The sequence below is a fragment of the Equus quagga genome, chromosome 7 (assembly GCF_021613505.1).
Source record: "Equus quagga isolate Etosha38 chromosome 7, UCLA_HA_Equagga_1.0, whole genome shotgun sequence".
NCBI lineage: Eukaryota > Metazoa > Chordata > Mammalia > Perissodactyla > Equidae > Equus > Equus quagga.
Window position 1 is genome coordinate 118,573,108 of NC_060273.1, and position 21,180 is coordinate 118,594,287.

Here is a 21,180-nt window from a genome sequence, read left to right on the forward strand (position 1 = left end):
TCAGATTTTCAGGGTATTGTTTGGTCTCTAAAATAATGTTATATATCTCTCAAAAGCTTTGGGGATATTAGTTACTCTCTGTTGTTAAATAATCTACCTGTAAACACAGAAAACTAATACCAAACCCACATACAGAGCTGTTTTCAGGAATACACAACAATTACAGACCATAAAGTGGTACGATATCTTGTTATATAAAGGCTTATCATCATTCATTTAAACAATGGCACAGCACCTGAAGCTCTGGCAGGGATTTTTATGCATATGGGAGTGAACTAATGTCTTATTGCTCATTCTTACTAAAACCTTGGGCCAAGCCCTTAGACATAAAAGAAAGGGGACCCATTGTGTTAAGAAAGCAAGGCAATCCCCAGATTGAATGCCATGTGTATAACCCAAGGAAAAGGAGGCTGTCCAAAAAAATAATATCTACATTGACAGTATTTGTATACTAGTGATTAAAATAATTGGATCAAAGTGATTTGCACCCAATGGATACACCATTAAAATTTTCTTTGTATATTTATTTGTCAGTGTCATGTGTAGACCTTAATATTTGTGAGACTTTAATTCCAGCTTTTTTCTCTTTTTCTCCTGTTTCATTTGGAATTCAAATTGTTAAATGGTTAGACATTCACAGGTGTCTGTTATTGGTAGCAAATGGAAGGTAGATGCTACAGCTTATTTTTGTCCTAGGATCAAAACTACACGTTTCCACTTTTTTTTTTTTTTTAACGAGTGAGAGCATTGGACTTTTATTTAACTCTAGGTACTGCAGGTTTGGCATTAGTAGGTAAGGTTAATGAATGTGCAGCCATACAGTTTTTTGGTCACTGTGCTTCCCAAGACCCAAATGGAACTATTTTTACTATTCAAATCCATCTTTAATAGGCTAGACAGATCCTGCTACATCTTTTGTTTACTTCTATTTTTTTTTTAAACCAGGTAGAGTTTATTCTGTTACAGAGTTTGTGAAACACATTTGTAAAAAACTATTTTTTTTTCATGGTGGTAAAGTGGTTTTAATATAACCATAGATTAACTGTTTATTTGAAAATACTCTGGCATTAGGAAAGAAAAATGATGGAGAGAAGGAAACTGTCACACTTCTCTGAAATTATATAATTAAATGAGGGTAAAGATAAAAAATTCTTTATTTCAATTACTTGTTAATTTAAAACCATACTGATTTACAGTGTCTTTATAAAAGTGTACTATAGGGGCTTTAAATTGCTCTTCAAAACCTTTAATCTTTCCTACAACCCATTTTCTACTTCTTTCTGGAAGTTGATACAGCCTAATTATAAAGCACATTACTTGCTTTCCTGAAAGTTATTTATACTAAATTTTATAATTTCCTTCTGTCAAATTCAATTAAAAGAAAAAGATCTGTTTTGAACACAGGCCCTAAGCCAATTACATTTTTTTAAAAAGCATGCATTGAGGCTGACTGGGATTTATTTATAAAAAAGGTAGAATAGTAGAGTGGTCATGAGCATGGACTCTGGAGCCAGATTACTTGAGGGCCATGTACTAGCTGTGTGATCTTGGTAAGTTACTTACCTGCTCGGAGACACAATTTCCTCATCTGTAAAATGAGAATAATATTACCACCTCCCAAATAAGGTTTTGTGGACTCAGTGAGAACGTAATAGTTGAAATGCAGATCACTTGGAACAGTTTTACATAAACTTTGGCTATGGCTTGTTATGCAAGAAATATATTTCCGTAGCAAACCTCAAAACTGTATTAGATAACATGTGATAGATAAAAGGATGAATTACACATGGATCTTCTTTCAAATATTATATATACACACACACACCCTATAATAAAAGGTAGAAGATAAGTATTAGAAGACAGAGACCAAGTTACATAAAAATCCAGGGAAAGCAACAGTTACTTCCTGTCAATGGTGTCAGGGAGGCCTTTGTGAGGAAGAAGGAATTTCAGCTGGACCTTGAAGATGAGCTATATTTAAATATGTAAATATTGAGGTTAAGGTAGTGGGAATGGCATAAAGAGAGGCAAAAAGGCAAGTGCATAATTTAGTGTAAATTATTCCTTTTAATTGGAGTTAAAGGTCCATGAAGGTGAGTGGTGAGAAGAAAGTTTGTAGCACTAGGTCATGAAGGGATTTCGAGGCCAGGTTAAGCAACAGAGAATTATTTTACAGGAAATGGAAAGCCATTTAAAATTTCTGAGAAGAGGTGTGGCCTAATCAAAACAGAGCTTAATCTCATAGGAAAGTAAACAGATTGGTGGAGAGAATGCTGGAGGCTGGGAGCCTAGTTAGGTAACTATTGGAGCGGTCAAAGTGAGAGGAAGTGGAGGCCGGAGGCAAGGGAATGGCAGAGGAGTGGCTGCCGCAGTGGAAAGAAGGGGCTGGACACAAAAATATTATAGAGACAGAATCTACAGTGGTACCCACGAGTCAGAAAACAATGAGAAACTTTAAAATTATCCAGATATGGGAACTTCATCAATGGAGATTCCAATTCAGTGAGTCTGTAGAGGGAGTCATCAAAGCATGATTTTTCAAAGTGTGATTCTGATGATCAGTTTTGACAACTGCTGGCCTGAAAGTCTATGACTATGAAGTAAAAGAAATTACACTGGCTTCAAGGTTAGGAAAAGAAGTGACAAGAGATTTTCACATATTGAGGTATATGGGGTAATTATTCAGGTTCAAAACTGATTCAGTTTGAACTAAAAAGCCTGACTTACGGCCTATCAAACATATATTGTACACTGAAGGAAAGAACACACTCTCTTAAAACAAGAACGCATACTTCCCCTCCCATGCCCTATTGGCCAGGCCAGATCAGTTCTTTTCCTGACATCAGGGTCCTGTTGACCTGCTAATTTGCAACTAAGTACCTCTTTGAAACTTTGATGAAAATGTACCCTGATGTGTTTAATGTATGTTCTTAGTTCTAAAGATATAAGACTGTACTGAAAAGCATGCTTCTCTGGAACCCTTTGTAAGGCCTTTCTGGGTTCTAATCCTCATTCTGGTTCAAGTAAAACTCACTTTACTTCTCTTATCTATAGAAGGGTTATTGGTTATTTTGCATTGACATAATAAAAGGATTAAGAAGAAGAAGAGAAGGAAGGGGAGAAAGAATAACACAGAGATCAGAGCAACTGAGGCAGGCAGAGGAGCAAAGTTGATGACAATTGTTATACTTCCTAAGGACAAGATACTATTCTCAGGAAGAGACAGAGAAGAAGTTGGGAAGAAAAGTAGGGCTCAAGTTGATGGATTTGAAAATTACCACTACGATACGAAAAAGGCAAAGGCAATCCCTGACAAACACACATACTCCAGAATTATGAATAACAAGAATGAGGCATGGCCTGGGATTTGGCAGGAAAATAAAAAGAAGAGAGTATCATGAAAACCAAGGGAGACAGACTATTCAAGCAAGTCCTGATTTATCTATCAGTACTGATTTGGGAAGAGTTTAAGGATAAGGAGATGAGAAGAGAGGTCAGCAGATTTGGTGTCCAGGGTTACAGGCGATGAAAGACAGAATAAGCAAGGTACTCTCAAGGCTTGGCAGGGGACAGAAGGTGAGGAGTATAGACAGGTAGCTCCTGGGGACTACTCTTCAAGAAGTCTGTTGGTGAAGGAGAGAGCCAGGGAAGTAACTTGATGGGGCAGCAGCATTATGAACAAGCTCTTTCAGGCAGCGAAAAATGATGCATGTTTTTAGATGGAGAGGAAAGACCCAGAAGAGAGAGAGATTTAAGACGTAAGGCAACTGTGGAAAATTTAATGAAACAGGTTCCAAGAGAAGGGAAAATAGATGAAGGGCATAATGGGGAGGGTTGGCTTTGGTAAGAATGAGTTATTTATGTCCTTAGCTAAAATGGGAGGAACAGCAGCGAAGAAGTGACAAGAGATTTTCACATATTGAGGTATTTGGGGTAACTACTGGGGTTCAAAACTGATTCGGCCTGAACTAAAAAAGCCTGACTTATGGCCTATCAAACATACGTTGTACACCGCTTTAACCACCGAAGGAAAGAATACACTCTCCTAAGAATGCATACTTCCCCTCCTACTCCTCATTGGTAACGCCAGTATTAGTCCCTTTTCTGACATCAGAGTCCTGTTGATCTGCTAATTTGCAAGTGAATACTTCTTTGAAACCTTGATGAATATGTATCCTGGGCGTGTTTAATGTATGTTCTTTGTTCTAAACAGGTATAAGACTGTACTGAAAACCATGCTTCTCCCGAACACTTTTTTTCCTTTCTGGAAAGGCCTTCCCAGATCATAATCCTCAGTTTGGCTCAAGTAAAACTCACCTTATCTCTCCTATCTACAGTGGTTACTGGTTATTTTGGTTGACAGAAGGGAGACAACAAACATAAATGATCAGATAAAAATAAGGAAAGTTGAGTGAGATAACATCATGTTGTTTTCATATCTTGTATAGAGGGTGAGAACAGAAGGTATTAAGCACAAAACTTAAGGGCAGTGGAATCTATTTCAAAGATGACTTAAGAACCAATTCAAGATAATCCAAAGGATATCTGAGAAGCAGAGATGGCCCAGTTAAGGTTACTTAGAATAAATTACAGTAGTATCTATTACAGAGTAGCACTAATTGGCTGGAAAAAGAAAAGTGTGTGGCATAGACTGGACTGTGTGATTGGCCAAACTGCCCAAGGAGGGAGCCAAGTTGGTGAGGAAATCAAGAGAGCTAGTGAAAATATCGTTGGAATGTCCAATCACAGAGTGGAGGGATGGGAGGTCACAGTGAGGATAAAGAACCAGTAGGAGTGAGGAACTGGGAGAGGGGGCAGAGAGATGTTGTGTTCAGAGAGAGATGTGGAAAGGGAAATTGTGACCCAGGAAGGGAGGATATCATGAAAAATGGTAATCACAGTAACATGGGTAGGAAAAGGGTGGCGGAAGCAAAAAGCACAGATGTAAAAATAGGAAAAATTATTAAGCAGGGACATAGTGACCTTGAATTGCAGGAAGGAACACAAATATTTTTGACATCCTATTAGTTGGAAGGAATGGCCTCTTGCAACTGGTTGTAAGGAAAGTGATCTTTTATGAGGCAGACCATTTCAGTTAGGATAAGGCAACTGAAAGAGCCCTTTTGTGAAAGGATCAGACCAAATTTGCTACTCCCTTCTGGTCCAATGAAATTCAAACTTCACCTTTGATCTGGCGTTCTTCTGAAAAGAAACAACTTATTATAAAAATGCCCATTTTCCTCTATTCAACTTTCTGAGGTTTTTTTTTTGGAAGATTAGCCTTGAGCTAACTTCTGCTGCCAATCCTCCTCTTTTTGCTGAGGAAGATTGGCCCTGAGCTAACATCTGTGCCCACTTTCCTCTATTTTATATGTGGGACACCTGCCACAGCATGGCTTGATAAACAGAGCATAGGCCTGCACCTGGGATCAGCGAACCCTGGGCCGTGAAGCAAAGCACACGAACCTAACCGTTACACCACTGTGCCAGCCTCCAATTTTCTGTTTTTTAATATGTAAACTACTAAGTATGGTGTTATGGTCACAGGCATTGTGTCAATTACATATTTTTAAAGAAATTTATGATGAAATCGCAAATTCTCCAGATTACTTGCTCCCACTTCCTACTTCTCTTGTCCTAGCAACCCTATTTTTCTTTATTTCTGGATCTTCTCTCTAATATTGTACCACTTGATTAAAGTGTTGACTAAAACAAACTATTATTTTGTGACTATATATTTCTAAAGAACTGTGTAGGCACCGAATCATATTTCTAAATAATGAGAATGGCAATAAATAATACATGGAAAAGTTGCAAATCAAGAATGGAATTTACACCTAAGAACTTGGGGTTCGGCTGATTAGAGAGTTTGGTGTATTACAGGATCACCATGTTGACACCAATTGAGGTGGTTCATATACCAGGGCAAGGGGGAAAATAGAGCTTTCAATGCCATAAATATTCCAAGATAAAACAGCCTTGAAAAGCTGATTTTTCTGCTCTCTAATAGAGTTTTATATACATTCTTTGGCAATGGTCTGAATACAGTCACATGCTGCATAATGGTATTTTTAATCAACGATGGACCACATATACTATGGTGGTCCCATAAGATGAGTACCATATAGGCTAGGTGTGTTGTAGGCTGTACCATCTAGGTTTGCGTAAGTACACTCTGTGATGTTCACAATGATGAAATCGCCTAATGATGCATTTCTCAGAACAAATCCCTGTTGTTAAGTGATGCATGACTGTACAAATTTTAGAGAGACATACTAAAAAAAATCAGAAATTGTATTTTCATCAGCCAAGAGTTGAACAGAAGACTTTAGTCATCCGTTAAAAAAAAATGAATGTGCTCTTAGATCAAAGCTGTAAACATGAATAACTGTTTTATGTACCCTTCAAAGGAGTAGAAAGTAAGGCCTCATTGGTAATTTTTCCAGGATAAATAAAGAAGGACTTCGGGGGGCAGGGGGGAAGTCCTTTAAAAGAGTGGAATAGGCCAGGAAAATTAAAATTTAAACTTTCTATTAATTTGGAGAAAAACTGCCAGGAAATATATGGGAAACTCACTTAACCTATATACAAAAATTGTAACCATTGAGAAAGTTTCATTGATTCTCTGGGTCAAACTGACACATGGCAATCGTACACATATATCAAAAAAGATGCCAACCACACTGAAGGCCAAAGTCTGAGCAATGCACCTGAGCAACAATGCTGCTGTGATGTTCTCAGACACTGGCTTTAAACGTATACCATGCTGACCATTATCTTCCACCAACATCCTACTGAAGTCTACTCATGATGGATATCAAGATGGAAATTACTTTCCACTCCTTTCCCTCTCCTTCTTGACCACCATAAATGATGAACTCAGCAAGTGAGAGTGAATTCAGTTGGTTAAGTCTACACTTAGCAGAAATCATGTCACTTTTAGTCAATAGCACTAGTTCAAAATGGCTGGAGCATACAGAGAGTTTCGTGGAGAAGTAGTGGAATTTTACTTTTATCCTACAGTCTAAGGATCGCTACTGCATGATTTTAATGATGGGACAACTTCACCTTTTGGATGGTTCAGTGTGGAATGGGGACAGACAAGAATCAAGGAGTATCAATCTCAAGACAGTTGCAATGGTCTAGGTATGAGATGATGGGAGATATAACCCAGGTGCTATGGACTGAATTGTGTCCCTGCAAAATTCATACATTGAAGCCCCAATACGCGATGCAATGATATTTGAAGAGGGGCACTTAGAGAGGTTATTAAGCTACGAGAGTGGAACCCTCATGATGGCATTAGTGCCCTTATAAGAAGAGACATGAGAGAACTAACTCTCCTTCCTTCTCCCTGTCTCTAGCACGTGAGGACACAGCAAGAAGATGGCCATCTACAAGCCAGGAAGAGGGCTCTTACTAGCAACCACATTGGTCAACACCCAGACTGTGGGACTTCTCAGTCTCCAGAACTGTGAGGAATAAACTTCAGCTGTTTAAGCCACCCAGTCTATGGTGTTTCGTTATGGCAGCTCTAGCTGATTAATATACTGGGCATAATCATGAAGAAAGAGGAAGCCATATTTGAGAGACATTTAGGACGTGTACAGGACAAAGGAGTTACATATCTGACTGTATTCTGCACCAATTACATAATGAAAGAGTTGTTATGCTAATAAAAATACCAACACATATTGACTGCTTAATATGTTCCAGAGTGTATTAAAAACTTTATATAAATGGACACTTAATCCTTCAAACAGCTCTATAAAGTTAAGCATTATCATTATGCCTTCACTACATATGAGAACACTGAGGACAACCAGGCATGTTTCAGAACCATACAGAGGGGGCATTATTTCCTAGAAATCAGAAGATGAAGGGCTAATTTGCCAGACCAGATCACTTCAAATTCTTCCTGGGGAATGGGGTCTAATAATTACTTTTATTGAATTAGAGTTCTCTAGGTTTAACTTCATGTTTACGTGTTATTTTTCTAACTGAAAGTTTGGATAACAAAATGGTTAAGTGGTGACATATTGGTGTTAGCAGTAATGGCAGCTGTGGAGAGCTTGAGTGTCACCTGTGTTTCTAATTCCAACTAATTGGACACTTTCCTAAGCCTCTCATTTCCTTGATCTTCTTGTCTGACTACAGGAATAATAACATTTGCTTCACAAACTTCTTATAAAAATTGAGATAATGTATACAAAATGCTTAGCACATTGTCTGTCATATGGTGAGTCTTAATTGGTAGTGGTGATGATGATAATGACTATGACCATCAAGGCCAAGTCAATTCACACCTGTCACTTATCTGCAATCCAGCCTTTCACTCTTTCTTCCAACCCTACCATATGCATGCTCTGTGCTCTCTGTCCACCTAGAAAACAAATGTAAATTAAGTTTAACAGTTTAGTACTGAAATAGTTTGAATAGAGAACTACCCTGTCCTCCTCAGGATTCAAATGAGACCAGGTAAAAGGCAGTTCACTGAGATAAAGATAGTCAGGAAACTTGAGTTCTAGAAAACCCCAGCTCTGCCACAAATTATCAGTCCCTTTTCTTCTTTGGTTATGTGTGTAAATTGGGAGTTTGAACAGAAATTTAAGCTTTCTCTCAACTCTATGATTTTATTTTTTACTTTTTATCCTGATGTGCTAAGCCTTAGGAAACTAACTCCTGATGTCACTGTTCTAGGAATTTTTAATGAGCAATATCAAATCCCAAATATTTTCAAAAACAATAATGAAGAAAACAAACATTGAATGACTACACTCCATCCTTCAGGCTCAAAGATTTCTGATTTGAATCTTTGAAGACTGAGGTCATAGGTACAAATCTAAGCAGAGGATGAAGATCCATAATGTTTCTTTAAATATTTTGGATTTTCCCCACCACTATAGGCAAAATGTGGGAAGACTGAACTGTGCTCATAAGGATTATTCAAGCTCAAGTGGAAGAGATTGTTCATTGTCTATGAGAAGCTCTGGGGTTTTCCTTAGGTCCCTAGGCATTGTTTTTTTATTTTCTTTTCAGAAATGGAACTGAGAGTAGACTACAAACAAGCAGCTTACTGCCAAGGACATGTGAAACCTGTTATATTGGTCATTCTGGATCCTATTCAAGCACGTACTGTTACTAGGTAAGATTACTTTTACTTTGCTTTAGTGTAAGCCTCATTTTGCTTTAGGAAAAAAATCATATTGTACTTTTCCATTTTTACTTATAAACATTTGTGTACATTTCTGCAAGCAATAAAATTTAAAGTGACAATGACATACTTATAATTTTGGTGTGAGAAGAATAATAATAGAATCAGAGTGTCTCAGCTCCTGATTGCTACATAATAAACCACAAAACTTAGTGGTTTAAAATAATTATTTCTCACAATCCTACCATCCGGGCTGGGCAGTTTTTTTGCACTGTGTGGTATCTACTTGGGCTGGAGCCTACAAGAAGGCTTCTTCACTCACATGTCTGGAATCAGAGCTGGGACGTCTGAAATGACTGGAGGCTGGCCAAGCTTGTCTATTCACATGGTCACTCCGCATGACTAGCTTGGGGTTTCTAAATCATGGTGGTCTCAGAGTAATTGGACTTCTTACATGGTGGCTGGCTTCCAAGAGAAAGGAAGCTGAAACTCTAGTCTTCTTAAAGGCTAGATCCATTATGGGACAGTATCACTTCCATCACATTATATTGTTCTAAACAAGTCCAAAGCTAGTCCAGACTTAAAGAGGGGAACTAGACTCCACTGCTTAATGGGAGTAGGAGCACACTCACAAAGGGAGGGACATAATTGACAGCGGCCATCTTTGGGGAACACAACACAGAGTGTATTGCATTTGCCAGAAGTTCTTTCCTTTTCTTCTTTTTCCTTTGGATTTCACTGAGTTTCTTTGAACTCTTTTTGAAATTTTTAAAATGTCAGGATAAAAAAACCTTAACTTTAGGGTGTAAGGGATGATAATTTTGTAATACTCATTATAACAAGTTTTCAATGATTTTCATAATAGCAATAGAATCTAGATTTATATCGTTATTGTTGTTCACTCTAAATATGAAGAAATGGAGCCTGAGAAGAAACGGAAGCATGCATCGTCAAACATGTTTCCAAGGAGAGAAGTGAACATTCCAGTACCAGGAGATCCCAAATACCTCACATTCATGTTATACACAGCTAGCTGGATCAAGCCGCCTTTATATTTTTGTATATAATATTGAAATATATGTGTGGGATTTTTATAAGAAAGGGATTTGTAATCACTTACTTCCTCTTTTTATTCAAGTTAATTTTCCTTCCTTGATCTATGAATCATTCCTCACATAAGAACTGGCTCTTGAATCAAAAAGGAGCCAGTAAATTCTGATGAGCCCAAAAGGAGAGATGAGCTTATCATTGCCAGGGATCAAAACCAAACCCTAAAATTAAGGCTTTGTTTAAAATGCTGTTTGCAATACTGAAATTTAGTTCAGGAAACATAACTTTATCCTGACTCATTCTCACTGTAACACTCACCCCACTGAAGGGAGGAGGAGGCCAGTGAATTTCATTAAGAGCCACTGGCCTTCAAAAATTTGGTTCATAGCAGTCAAGACAGCAGAAGGGCCAAGAACGCCAAGCGGTCATCGCTGTCCCAGGCCACGCTCAGAAAGGGAAGGGACGCCATTTTTGGGAGACTACAGCAGAGTGTATTTTACTACTAGCAGCTCTTCTCTATTCTCCCCTTTCCTTTGGATTTCAATGAGTTTACTTGAACTCTGAAATTGTAGGATATCAGGAGTGAAAAAGTCACTCAAAATATAGAATGTAAAGGGATTGATACCTAGCAGTCATAACAGCATGTAAGTCTTGATATGAAATTGCTCTAGTTGTCAAGCACATCTAACCTGCACAAGAGGGATTAGCTTGGAGAACAGTTCTATAGAAATATGGAAGATTCCAGTCCTAATGAAATGATTGATGCAAGCTCTTCGGTTATTCAAATAGATCTGATGCTGGTGTTAACTAACACCATCTGTCTACCAAACCTACAATTCTAAGGTAAATAAATAATCCTAATCATTCTAGTTATTAAAAACAAAAAATAGCTTGGCTATAAGGAAACTACAAACTGACCTTTCCTTCTCACAATGCATCTTGCCCATTGTTAAAAGCGATTTATAAACAAACAACAAATGCTTGACAATGTTGGACCAAAAATACAAAAATTTAGTGTAATTTGTAAAACTAGGAAATTGTGCTTTGATGAGAAAATTGGATTTACTTTCAACTCTTGATTTATTACTTGAGAATATATTCCTCATCATACTATCTAATATATCCAGAAATGCTCATCCAGTCCAAAAATGCAGGGCAAAATATAACGAACCTACAAACCACTGAAGCGGCCTCAGGAAAAAGGGCTGCTTTTGCATGCTTGGAATTGCAGAGAACTAAGCTGGAGACTAATTAGAAGCACCCCTCTTCTCAGGTATGAAGTGTACACGGGGTGTAAAAAGCGCAGGTTTCCCAGAGGAAAGTGGAGAAGAAGCTGGTACCAGTCTGTGTGCTGCCTTTGAAGCCTATGTTTGCAGAAACCTTAGCTGCATCTGCTTGCACCATGGAATCTGAACTTCTGAGTGGGGTGTGTGCCATATATAACAATAAGAGAAGCAAAGAAAAGGCACTCATTATCCAGTTTTTCAAAAAGATAGACATGGGAACTTGCAAAATGTACTAACGTACTAGAATTTTCAGCATTCTCCCACCTCTCTCTCTTTTTTTTACAATGTAGATATTTATTTTATGTGTAGATGTGTTAATTTTTAAATTTTTTCTTTAATTCTGGAAAATTCTCAACCATTATTATCTCGTGACATCTTGCTTTTTCTCCAGTCGCTGCCTTCTTTTCTTCTGGCGGTCTAGTCTTATACCTCTTAGCTCCGTTTTCATAGTTCTCTTTTTCGTATGTTTCCTTGGTGAATTCCTCAATTCTACCTTCAGACTCTAATTCATTAACTTCCTCTTCTGTGTCTCATCTAGAGTTTATCTCAAATATTAAGATATTTTAAGATTTCAACTAGTATAATTTTCATGGCCAAGATTTCTGAAAATTATTTCATTTTCATATTTGTCTTTTTAAATTTTATTTGTTTATGTCTATTTTTGTTTTTTATTTATAAGTGCTTTTAGTGGCTATATATTCCTTTAGAGCAGGGATCAGATGTCAATTTTTTTTCTGTAAAGGGCCAGATATTAAACAGGTTGTGCAGACCACGTGGTCTCTGTTGTAATGATATATTCTCAACTCTGCATTGTGAAAGCAGCTGTAGAATATATGTAAACAAATGGGTATGGCTGGGTTCCAAAAAAAACTTTACTTAAAAAACAAGTCACTGCAGCCACTTTGGAAAACAGTTTGGTGGTTCCTCCAAATGTTAAACATAAAGCTACCATAGGGCCCAGCAATTCCACTTCTAGGTATATATCCAAGAGAAATGAAAACACAGGTTAAATACAAAAACTTGTATATGAATGTCCATACCATCATTCTTTATAACAGCCAAAAGAGAACACAACTCAAATGTCCACCAACTGATGAATGGATAAGGAAAATGTAGTGTATCCATACAGTGGAATATTATTTGGCAATAAAAAGGAACTCAGCAGTGATACGTGATATAATAGAGATAAACTTTGGAAAACATTATGCTAAGTGAAAGAAGCCAGACAGAAAATACCACATATTCTATGATACCATTATATGAAATATCCCGAATACGCAAATCTATAGAGATAGAAAGTTGATTAGGACTTACCTAGAGCTCAGCGAAGTAGAGAATGGGGAGCGACTGCTAATGGGTATGGGGATTTTTGGGGGATGATAAAAATGTTCTAGAATTAGATTATGGTGATAGTTACACAACTATGCAAATATACTAAAAACCACTAAACTTTACAATTTAAACAGATGAACTTTATGGCATGTAAATTATACCTCAATGAAGCTGTAAAAAATAAGTAGATAAAACGGAGAAACAGGTTAGTGGCAGGTAGGACCGTGGTTTGATGATTCCTGCCTTATAGTTTCGAGGAGTCTAACATACTTGTCAAAGTTATTTATAGTTTATTATATTTTTAAAATTTTTTCTGGATTAAATTCATCTTTTTGATTGCTGACTTTAAAGGCCGTCTTTGTTAGTTTTCTTCCAGTGTTTGAGACTTATATTGCAGCTAATCTTGAGTAGAAAGCATTTGTTTCTTTGCTTATTCTCTCTCTTTCTGTGACTACATTTTTCTGTCTAATGGTTATGTGGTTGCTTCCACTTAGCCCTCCTCTCCAAAGAGGACTGGTTTGACGTCCTGGGCCTCCTGTTTCCATGGTGATGTATGGATGTGGCAGCTACAGTTTGTGAACTCTGGAGAGCTTGGTCCAGATACCTGATGAGATGCTTTATCTGCTTCCTCTTTGGGCTCCCAGAGTCCTATAAGCCAAAGCTCAAGCTATCGTGGCAGCTTTTTTTCAGGCTCCTTTCATTCAGGTGCTACTGCTTCAGTCTACCTGCCTCAGGAGGGACCTTTTAGTTCCCAATTCACAATCACAGCTGTTAAGATACTCCTGCATCCACTGGCTTGTGGATCCATAAAATATCAGGTCCATGGCTTCAGCCCAGCTTATCACTTTGCGTTCCTGCTCTATTTCTAATCCACACAGATGTTCATCTTCTTTTTAGTTGTCTTTTGTTATATCTTGGCTTTAACTGCTATGTATATGGAACAGGGAAGTGGACAAAACATGAATTTATAGTGACATCTTGATTGAATATTTTTCAGGTCAATGCAATGGAATTATAGCAGAAAGATTCAAAGAGAATATCAAATGCTCCTTGGTAGAGTAGACAGACATTTTTTTTTCTAGAAATTTGATTCGAGGTAAGTGTAGCATTTTCAAGTGAAGATGAGTTATAGTAGCTTGCAAATAAAATATAAAATATCAGATCAGAGGTCAGAGCTGAACATCTAGTTCCGGGAATCATAAAAGTCAAGGAAAAACTAACAGTCCTAATAATAACTTTCAAAGGGATATCTACAAACAGATCAATGAGATTAATCCTTTGTTTTCTACTTTTGATGATATAACAGATTCCTCTTCTTCTTAATGTGATATTTACCTTGGGGATCCATTCCTATAAGATTTATGGTACATTGATGATTATTGATTTATTCAAAAAATATTAATTATGCTCCTGCTATCCCATGAGCACTCTACAAGGCCCAGGTGATATAGAGATGAATAATAAATGGTCCTTGCCCTCAAGGAATTCATAAATTACTATGGAAGTCAGCCACACATACCAAAACAAGTCACCATGCCACTGTAAGATAAGAACTATAATGGGTGTAGAGACAAAGTGCTTTGAAGGCATAGATGAGGAATTGAGTAATTCTAATTTGGTGTGGGAAAGAGGCAATTCCAAAGGCTTCAAGAAAAGGTAGCATATTGGGAGCTTCCAGAATTTTTATAAAAGGGTGAGCAGTATCTTGTTGGAAGGGGGCTCTAGGGGAATTAACTCGTGTTTATCCAGGATACCATTTTTACTTAGGTTATGGGTTTACTCGGACAGCTTTGGGGAGCTAATGAAGATTATGGGAGGGTGTGACCCCCTTCTACTTCTGTCCACAGTTTCCCACTTTACTTACCAAACTCATGGGTTTTATTAACTAATGATGAGAAGTTCAAAGTAGAGGACTCTTTATATGAGCAAAGATGACAGTATCAGGTAATTTTAGGAAAGAGTAGATAGATGGTATGGTCAGAATGCAGGAAAAATATTAACCAACCTGGGGATAAAAAGATGGCCCAGGGGTGGACTGTGGAGACTCTTGTATTATAGGCTAAAGAGACTGTACTTTTGGGCAACGAGAGAGACCTTGAATGACGGTAATGCTGGAGAGTGAGGGGAACTATGTAACAATTTTGAAATACAGACATCTGAGAAAATGAAATGGAAAGGAAAAAGACTAGAACTGGTAACCAATCAGGAGAATACTCTTATTTTCCTGACTACTAGATTGAATTGTCACAGGAATAGGGAGTTAGAAATATCATAAATAATTTTGTTCAATTGACAAACTACAATAAAGCAATGCTTTACTAACATTTCATTGCAAGGGAGGTTTCCCTAATTGAGATACAAGTGTGCTGGAGTTTTAGCATTATGTTCAATGCTTGAGTGCAATGTTTTTCAGATAATCTGAGTACTGTTCATCTACCGTATCCATGATGGATCACATCCAAAAATGCATGGGGTGATTTAGTCATGAAAAGGATTAACTCATTAGGTGAGGCCCTTATCACTATTGAAAACATGCAAACATTGGCACTTTTATATTACATAGAAAACAAATGTTCATTTCGGGAAAGAAACAAACCCTCCCTTCAAAAGAGAATATGCATTTTCATAGAATGAATCCCAAGTTGAATAAATGCATAGCTTCTGGATAAATGCTATGTCCCATGAAAAAGTAGGATTTCTACATTAAATATTGCTTTTTATTATAGAAAAGTTTAAGATTAATCATAACCTTACATAATACTTCTGCCCATACAGTGATTATAGGCTAGATGAGAGAGAATAGAGAGGAGCTGGTTAGAAACAGCTATCCTGCAAACTACTCCACAAAGTAACACAAGAGTCTTCTCTTTACACCATGAGGAAAATCTTTTGCATCTTCCCTGATCCAGTTCAGGAGCTAGAAGGCTTTTCCTACATTAGGGTGACTCCTTTCATTATCCTGTAAATGGCAATACCTATCGAGCTCCTAATAATAATGTATTAGATGCTATTCTAGGGACTTCATATATGGTATCTTGCTTAAACTCTGAAAAATGCTTAAAATGTGAAGAATTCCTCTCGATCATTTGGCTTCATATTTGTAAAAGCTTAGAAAAGAGGAGACTCCTCTTCATTGGCCCAAGAGGGATGTCCCACCCCCAGAGCTCGTAAGATTCTTCCTAATATCCCAGTCATTCATATCATTTTAGAGTTTTCTGTAGGTTTGTGTGTGGTTATCGTTCCTGGTTAAGAAAACTCCTAAGAGACTCTAATCTAACAACAAAAAAAGAATCAGATCATAAAAACCTGTGCAAAGTATGATTCAAAGGGAAAAAATGAGCTGCAGTTAAAGCCAATTTGAGCTGGAAAGACTTGCATGCTTAAGTAACCAGACATGTGTAGCCACTTATGAAGCTGTCTGATCACATATGTTTTTAAATGTCTGTCAGCACAATCAGAATCCACATGCAAAATACAGCACTCATGAGCATTACGGAGGTTCATTTGTGATGAAGTCTCAGAATCTGCAAAAATGAACAGATTTCACAGGTTGAACCCAGGTTATTGTTGCTTAGATTGAAGGAAGCTTTGGGGAGCAGCTCCCAAAGGCTGTGACTACTCTTCTTGGACATTAATATCTTAAGGATACAGTTGGAACCAACAATAAAACCAATGGAGTCCTGAAAAAAGAGAGATGTCAGGAAGTACGAAGCAGCAGGAGAAAATGGAGAGCTTAACTAACGGCTTCAGAGCTGAAAGCTGAGTCTAACTTCACTCTTTTTTTTTTGATAAAAATATTCAGTGACATTTCCCCTCCCATAAAAAGTTCCCATCTCCAAAGTGCAAATACTGTTCCTTCCAGACCTGCGGCATTTGTTCTTCCTCTGAAGATGTCATCATACGCTTTCCACTGCGGCTTCACCTGGTAGGCATGGATGAACACCACGAACACCACCACGAGGCACATTAAAGGAACAAGGGCCGCAGTGAAGAGAGCTGCATAGATGTTTGGAATGAAGCACCTGGAAGAGAAAAGAGACAATTCAGACAACTTCAACACACACATCTCTAAATTCAGAACGTAGTACATCACCACTTTATACCAGATCTTTGTATCTAAATGTTGGCAAAAGCAAATTTTTGCTTTGCCAGATTGAAGTTTTGTTGTAGAGGCTACATGATGAAATCTAACCCACTGCTTCACAAAGTAGGCTCCATGGAATATGCATCTCCTGAGATGCTCAGAAAACTTCACAGAAAGTTATGGCCAAATAAATTTGAGAAATGCACACTTGCTTTTGCAGCTCCATCTTTTTGGCGTAATGAGACCAAGCTCTCACTGGGGATTGCATGAAAGAAGGTATTATTTAAAGGCAAATTTGAGGATTCCCAGGGCTCAACTCTGTCTTCTCCGCAATCTCATTTTTTGAGTGAATGACAGTTTTGTCATTCCTAAGCCATACATTTCCCCAAGAGCCATTTATTCTCTTGAAAATGAAGACAATTTTCCACTTAGAGGCTATACTGTACAAGTGTACCTATTATTACTGGAGTTTATTTAGAACAATGAAGTCCAAAGCAAACAAATTATTTATTTTGGTAAAACTGAAATTCCATGGAAAATGGTTTTAGAGATGTAACTGGAAATTTTTACTCATGGGTCATAAAATCCTCTTGTTGTTTACAAAAAATCTTTCACAAATCTCAGAATGGAGGACTGTTAAATAGGTTCTCAATATCTAAAACCGTGCTTTTGAGGTATTCTTATAAAGGACACACCTCCTACAACTTATAAGACTAAATTTTTTAATTACAAGAAATCTTAATAGTAAGGAATTTCTCTTTTCAAATATGTTTTCCCAACTTTTCCATTTTTTAATACTTAACATTGTAAACCTAGGTTATAATGTCATAAATACAATCATGGATTCTGAAGAAAAGGAAAAAAATTAAACCTGTTTAGAAGGAAAACTCAAAATCCAAAATATAGGTAAATCAGGGGAAATACCTATTCTTGCAACTTTGGAAAATAGAGCCTCAAATTTACATTTAAAGACACCATTATTAAAGACCTGACTCAGATATTATTTCTAATTAACATGATCTGTTAAATGTATTCCTTATGTAAACAAGACACATTTCAATAGATATTTCAACAGACATTCTGCATAGACATGTCAGAATGATGAATTTCCTGGCTTTTAGAATTTAATTTGGACAGCACGAAACCTGACTCCTTCTCTGTACACTCATCTGTACACCACAGACCTGTATCTTCCAGGTAAAAGGCATCTGATTAAATAAAACAGCAAATATTAATGGCTCTGATCACAAATATATTTCCACACTAAAAATAGTGGTCACGTTGGCTACTCATTTTTATGTACATTGGCTTTAAATGATTTTACTGTTTTCATCGGAATTATGGATTCATTGCCGTAGACTGGCCTAAAGGTGCTTAGACAAACACAGACACTGACGAAGGAACTCACACAGGCTTCACTGATTTATTTTTACCTTGAAAAATGTTGTCACAAATCAATTTCAGGCTGTAAAATGGGGATAATTACTGAATCTATTGTGCACTGCTCTGGGAATAAACACTCCGGACAGAGTGTCAGGGAATAGCTTTGACTCTCCAACATCTGCACTTTCCAGTGGCTGACCATGTTTGGTTCTCACCTCTCTATTTGATGCACTTTCCTAAAAACTTTCCTTTACTTTAGAGGACAACATTTGAAAGCAGAACCCCAATGAATGGCATATCACCCTGGTTAAAAACTAAACTGGGCAAAGTGAACCTCTGGGAGTTTAGAAGTAACCAGGAGCAGCACTTGGGAAGAGAAAGGAATTTCCCAAGATACACAGCTCTTAAAAATCTCCTTTGCAAGTCTCCCTACATGTAGGATGCTGGCCCAATCTTCCAGAGAAACGGGCAGTAAAATTATCCAATCCTGAAGTGACCCCTTCATCCCTCATTTCTTCAGAACCCACAAGAAATGGCCTCTCATAAGTACCGGGCTGCTGGGAGTGCCCTAAGATTGTCCCCCACAGAGACAAAATGGGGTCAGATCATTAACGTGGAGGGCTTTGGCCCCACAGTTGGTGGCCCTCCTGCCCTCCCCTCGCCCACTCCTGTCCAGCTCTGTGCGACTCCATCCCAGGCTCCCTCCAACACTGCACTTGTGTGCTACCTCTTTTAGGGATGAGGGGGTCAGACAACTCTTCTTAAAGAGTATCATTTGCAAATGAGGCAGGGCTAAAAGGGTAACCCACAAGCACAGACAGCAGTCAGGGCCCCACTCATGTGATCCCGTCCATGGAAAGTAGGTGGAGCAGGCTACGTCACTCCACATCCCCAAATTATATCTCCTATACTAACACCTTCTTGTTTTAAATTCTCCTCACTTAACTCTCCTTGAAAGCTAATAGGTATCATTCTAATTTTCTGATCAATATCATCTGAATGGGATTTCCACTGGAGTAGAATAAAACTTCCGACACATACTTAAAGATGTCCAAGATAAGTGAATTATATCCTCCCTTAAAAGAAAAAAAACAAAACAAGCCTCACCAACCAGAATTTCCTTCAGTCCAGCCAAATACAATGTACAGTACATCCAGGTAGTTTGAGGATGAGATCACATGAAAGTGATGGGGGAGTTAGGAAACGACTATCACGTTAGAAACAGTTTCTGAAATAAGTCTGGTGATACAGTCTTGGAAAAAATGAATGTAATGTAAGAAATGAGCAGACTGACTGCTAGGCACACATGAGGTCTGTGGAAGCAGTCGATTAACGTGCTGGCAGCTATTGCTTCAAGAACAGATCTGGCAGTTCCGAGAAAATGAGACAAAAGCCATTTGGATTTATAATTCCAGCTCATCCAGCTTCAAAGCATTCCAGTGACCCTTCCCTCTTTTGGTGCTGAATGCTCTTTTGGGTTCTTACAATCAAATGACTAACTTTTGCTATTCCCTTTTACTTTGATGGCCAAATTTTCGTTCTTATCATAACCCACAGACTATCCTAATTTATTTAAAAAAATTTGTCAGAACTTCATCCTTTTCTTATTTTCTGCCCGAGGAAACAAGAAGATGCTGTTTCATTACCTTCAGTTTTTCCTCTTCCAAGCGTACCCTTGGAATGTTCACAACGGCTTATGTCACTTTATAACTTTGTAAGATTATTACCTCCCCTAGGTAGCACTTTATACTTATTGAAGTGTTTTTACTTGCATTACCTAACTTGATTAAAAAATTTATGTGGTTGGCATGGGGGTATTTCAGTTTCTTTAGTTCTGTATGAAATCAGCATAAGAAGGAGCTCAGAAGCAAAGGAATCCAGAAGAGACATAAGCTCTACTTATAACAGCTGAAAATATCAGGAGGGACACTGGGAACTCCTTGTACGTGAGACTGTGATTTGAGTCCACTTAAACTATATTTTAAAGAACAAGTTGACCCTGGTGAACTGAAGGACTTGAAGAAAACCAGACAGATGACATCTGGGTTACATCTGGGTTATATAGGTAATGAAAGAATAATAAATGTTTGTTTCCAAGGTCTTCTTTGTAAGTCCTTCTCCTCAATAAGACAATGATAATAGCTGTGATTCACAGGCTCATGGGCCAATCTCCCCGAGATAGGTCTCCTTAAGACTTCTTTAATGATGGCCTCTATATCAATAGCTATATTTGTTGCTTCAGCCAACTTTTTCTTCTTTACATGGAAACTCATGGTGATGCCCTACTTTATCTAAAGATAAAGGAGATGGTCTGTTAAGTTTATTCTAGAAATTTACTTAATGTATGATGAATCAAGAATTGTTTATTTATTGCACACTCATTTCTACTTTGTGTAGAAAGTTCATTATATCTGTTTATTGGCCCTATTAGTTGAAGAACACAGATGTTATTCATTATGTAGATGCTTTCCATTTACAAATAAAATCTAAGCCAATATTTATGATTTCAATGTTACTTTCCTTGGATGCCCAATTTACTTTCTTTCCAAAGATGATGTTCTTATCTAACACACATTTTTTATTCACCTGTGAATTTATGTATGTACATATGCATTTATTTCTGTGTGTATGTGTGTATTTCCTGTCCCATCCAAAATGGATGGAAAGGTTTAGAGAATCACTTTAAGAACATGATTTTTTTCTAATGAATAAATTTATGATGACATCAGAGTGAAGAGATAATAATACTTTGGGTTTAATCAGCTGCATGGTAGGAAAATACATTCTTCTTTCTGTCCTTCTGTTGTAGTGCATACAGAGGTTTTCACACCCAGGAAAATCAGCTGAATTCTAAAAATGCATTTTCCTTTAAGTTTAAACCTTAAACAAGA

General features: G+C 37.5%; 1 protein-coding gene across 1 annotated transcript in view; it reads right to left on the reverse strand.

The window, feature by feature from the left end:
• ADGRV1 (adhesion G protein-coupled receptor V1) overlaps positions 1-21,180 on the reverse strand; it is a 456,854-nt gene that overhangs the window by 70,845 nt on the left and 364,829 nt on the right. The window contains exon 79 of the mRNA XM_046668226.1: positions 16,687-16,844. Coding sequence (XP_046524182.1) covers positions 16,687-16,844 — 158 coding nt within the window. The remainder of the gene's footprint in view (positions 1-16,686; positions 16,845-21,180) is intronic.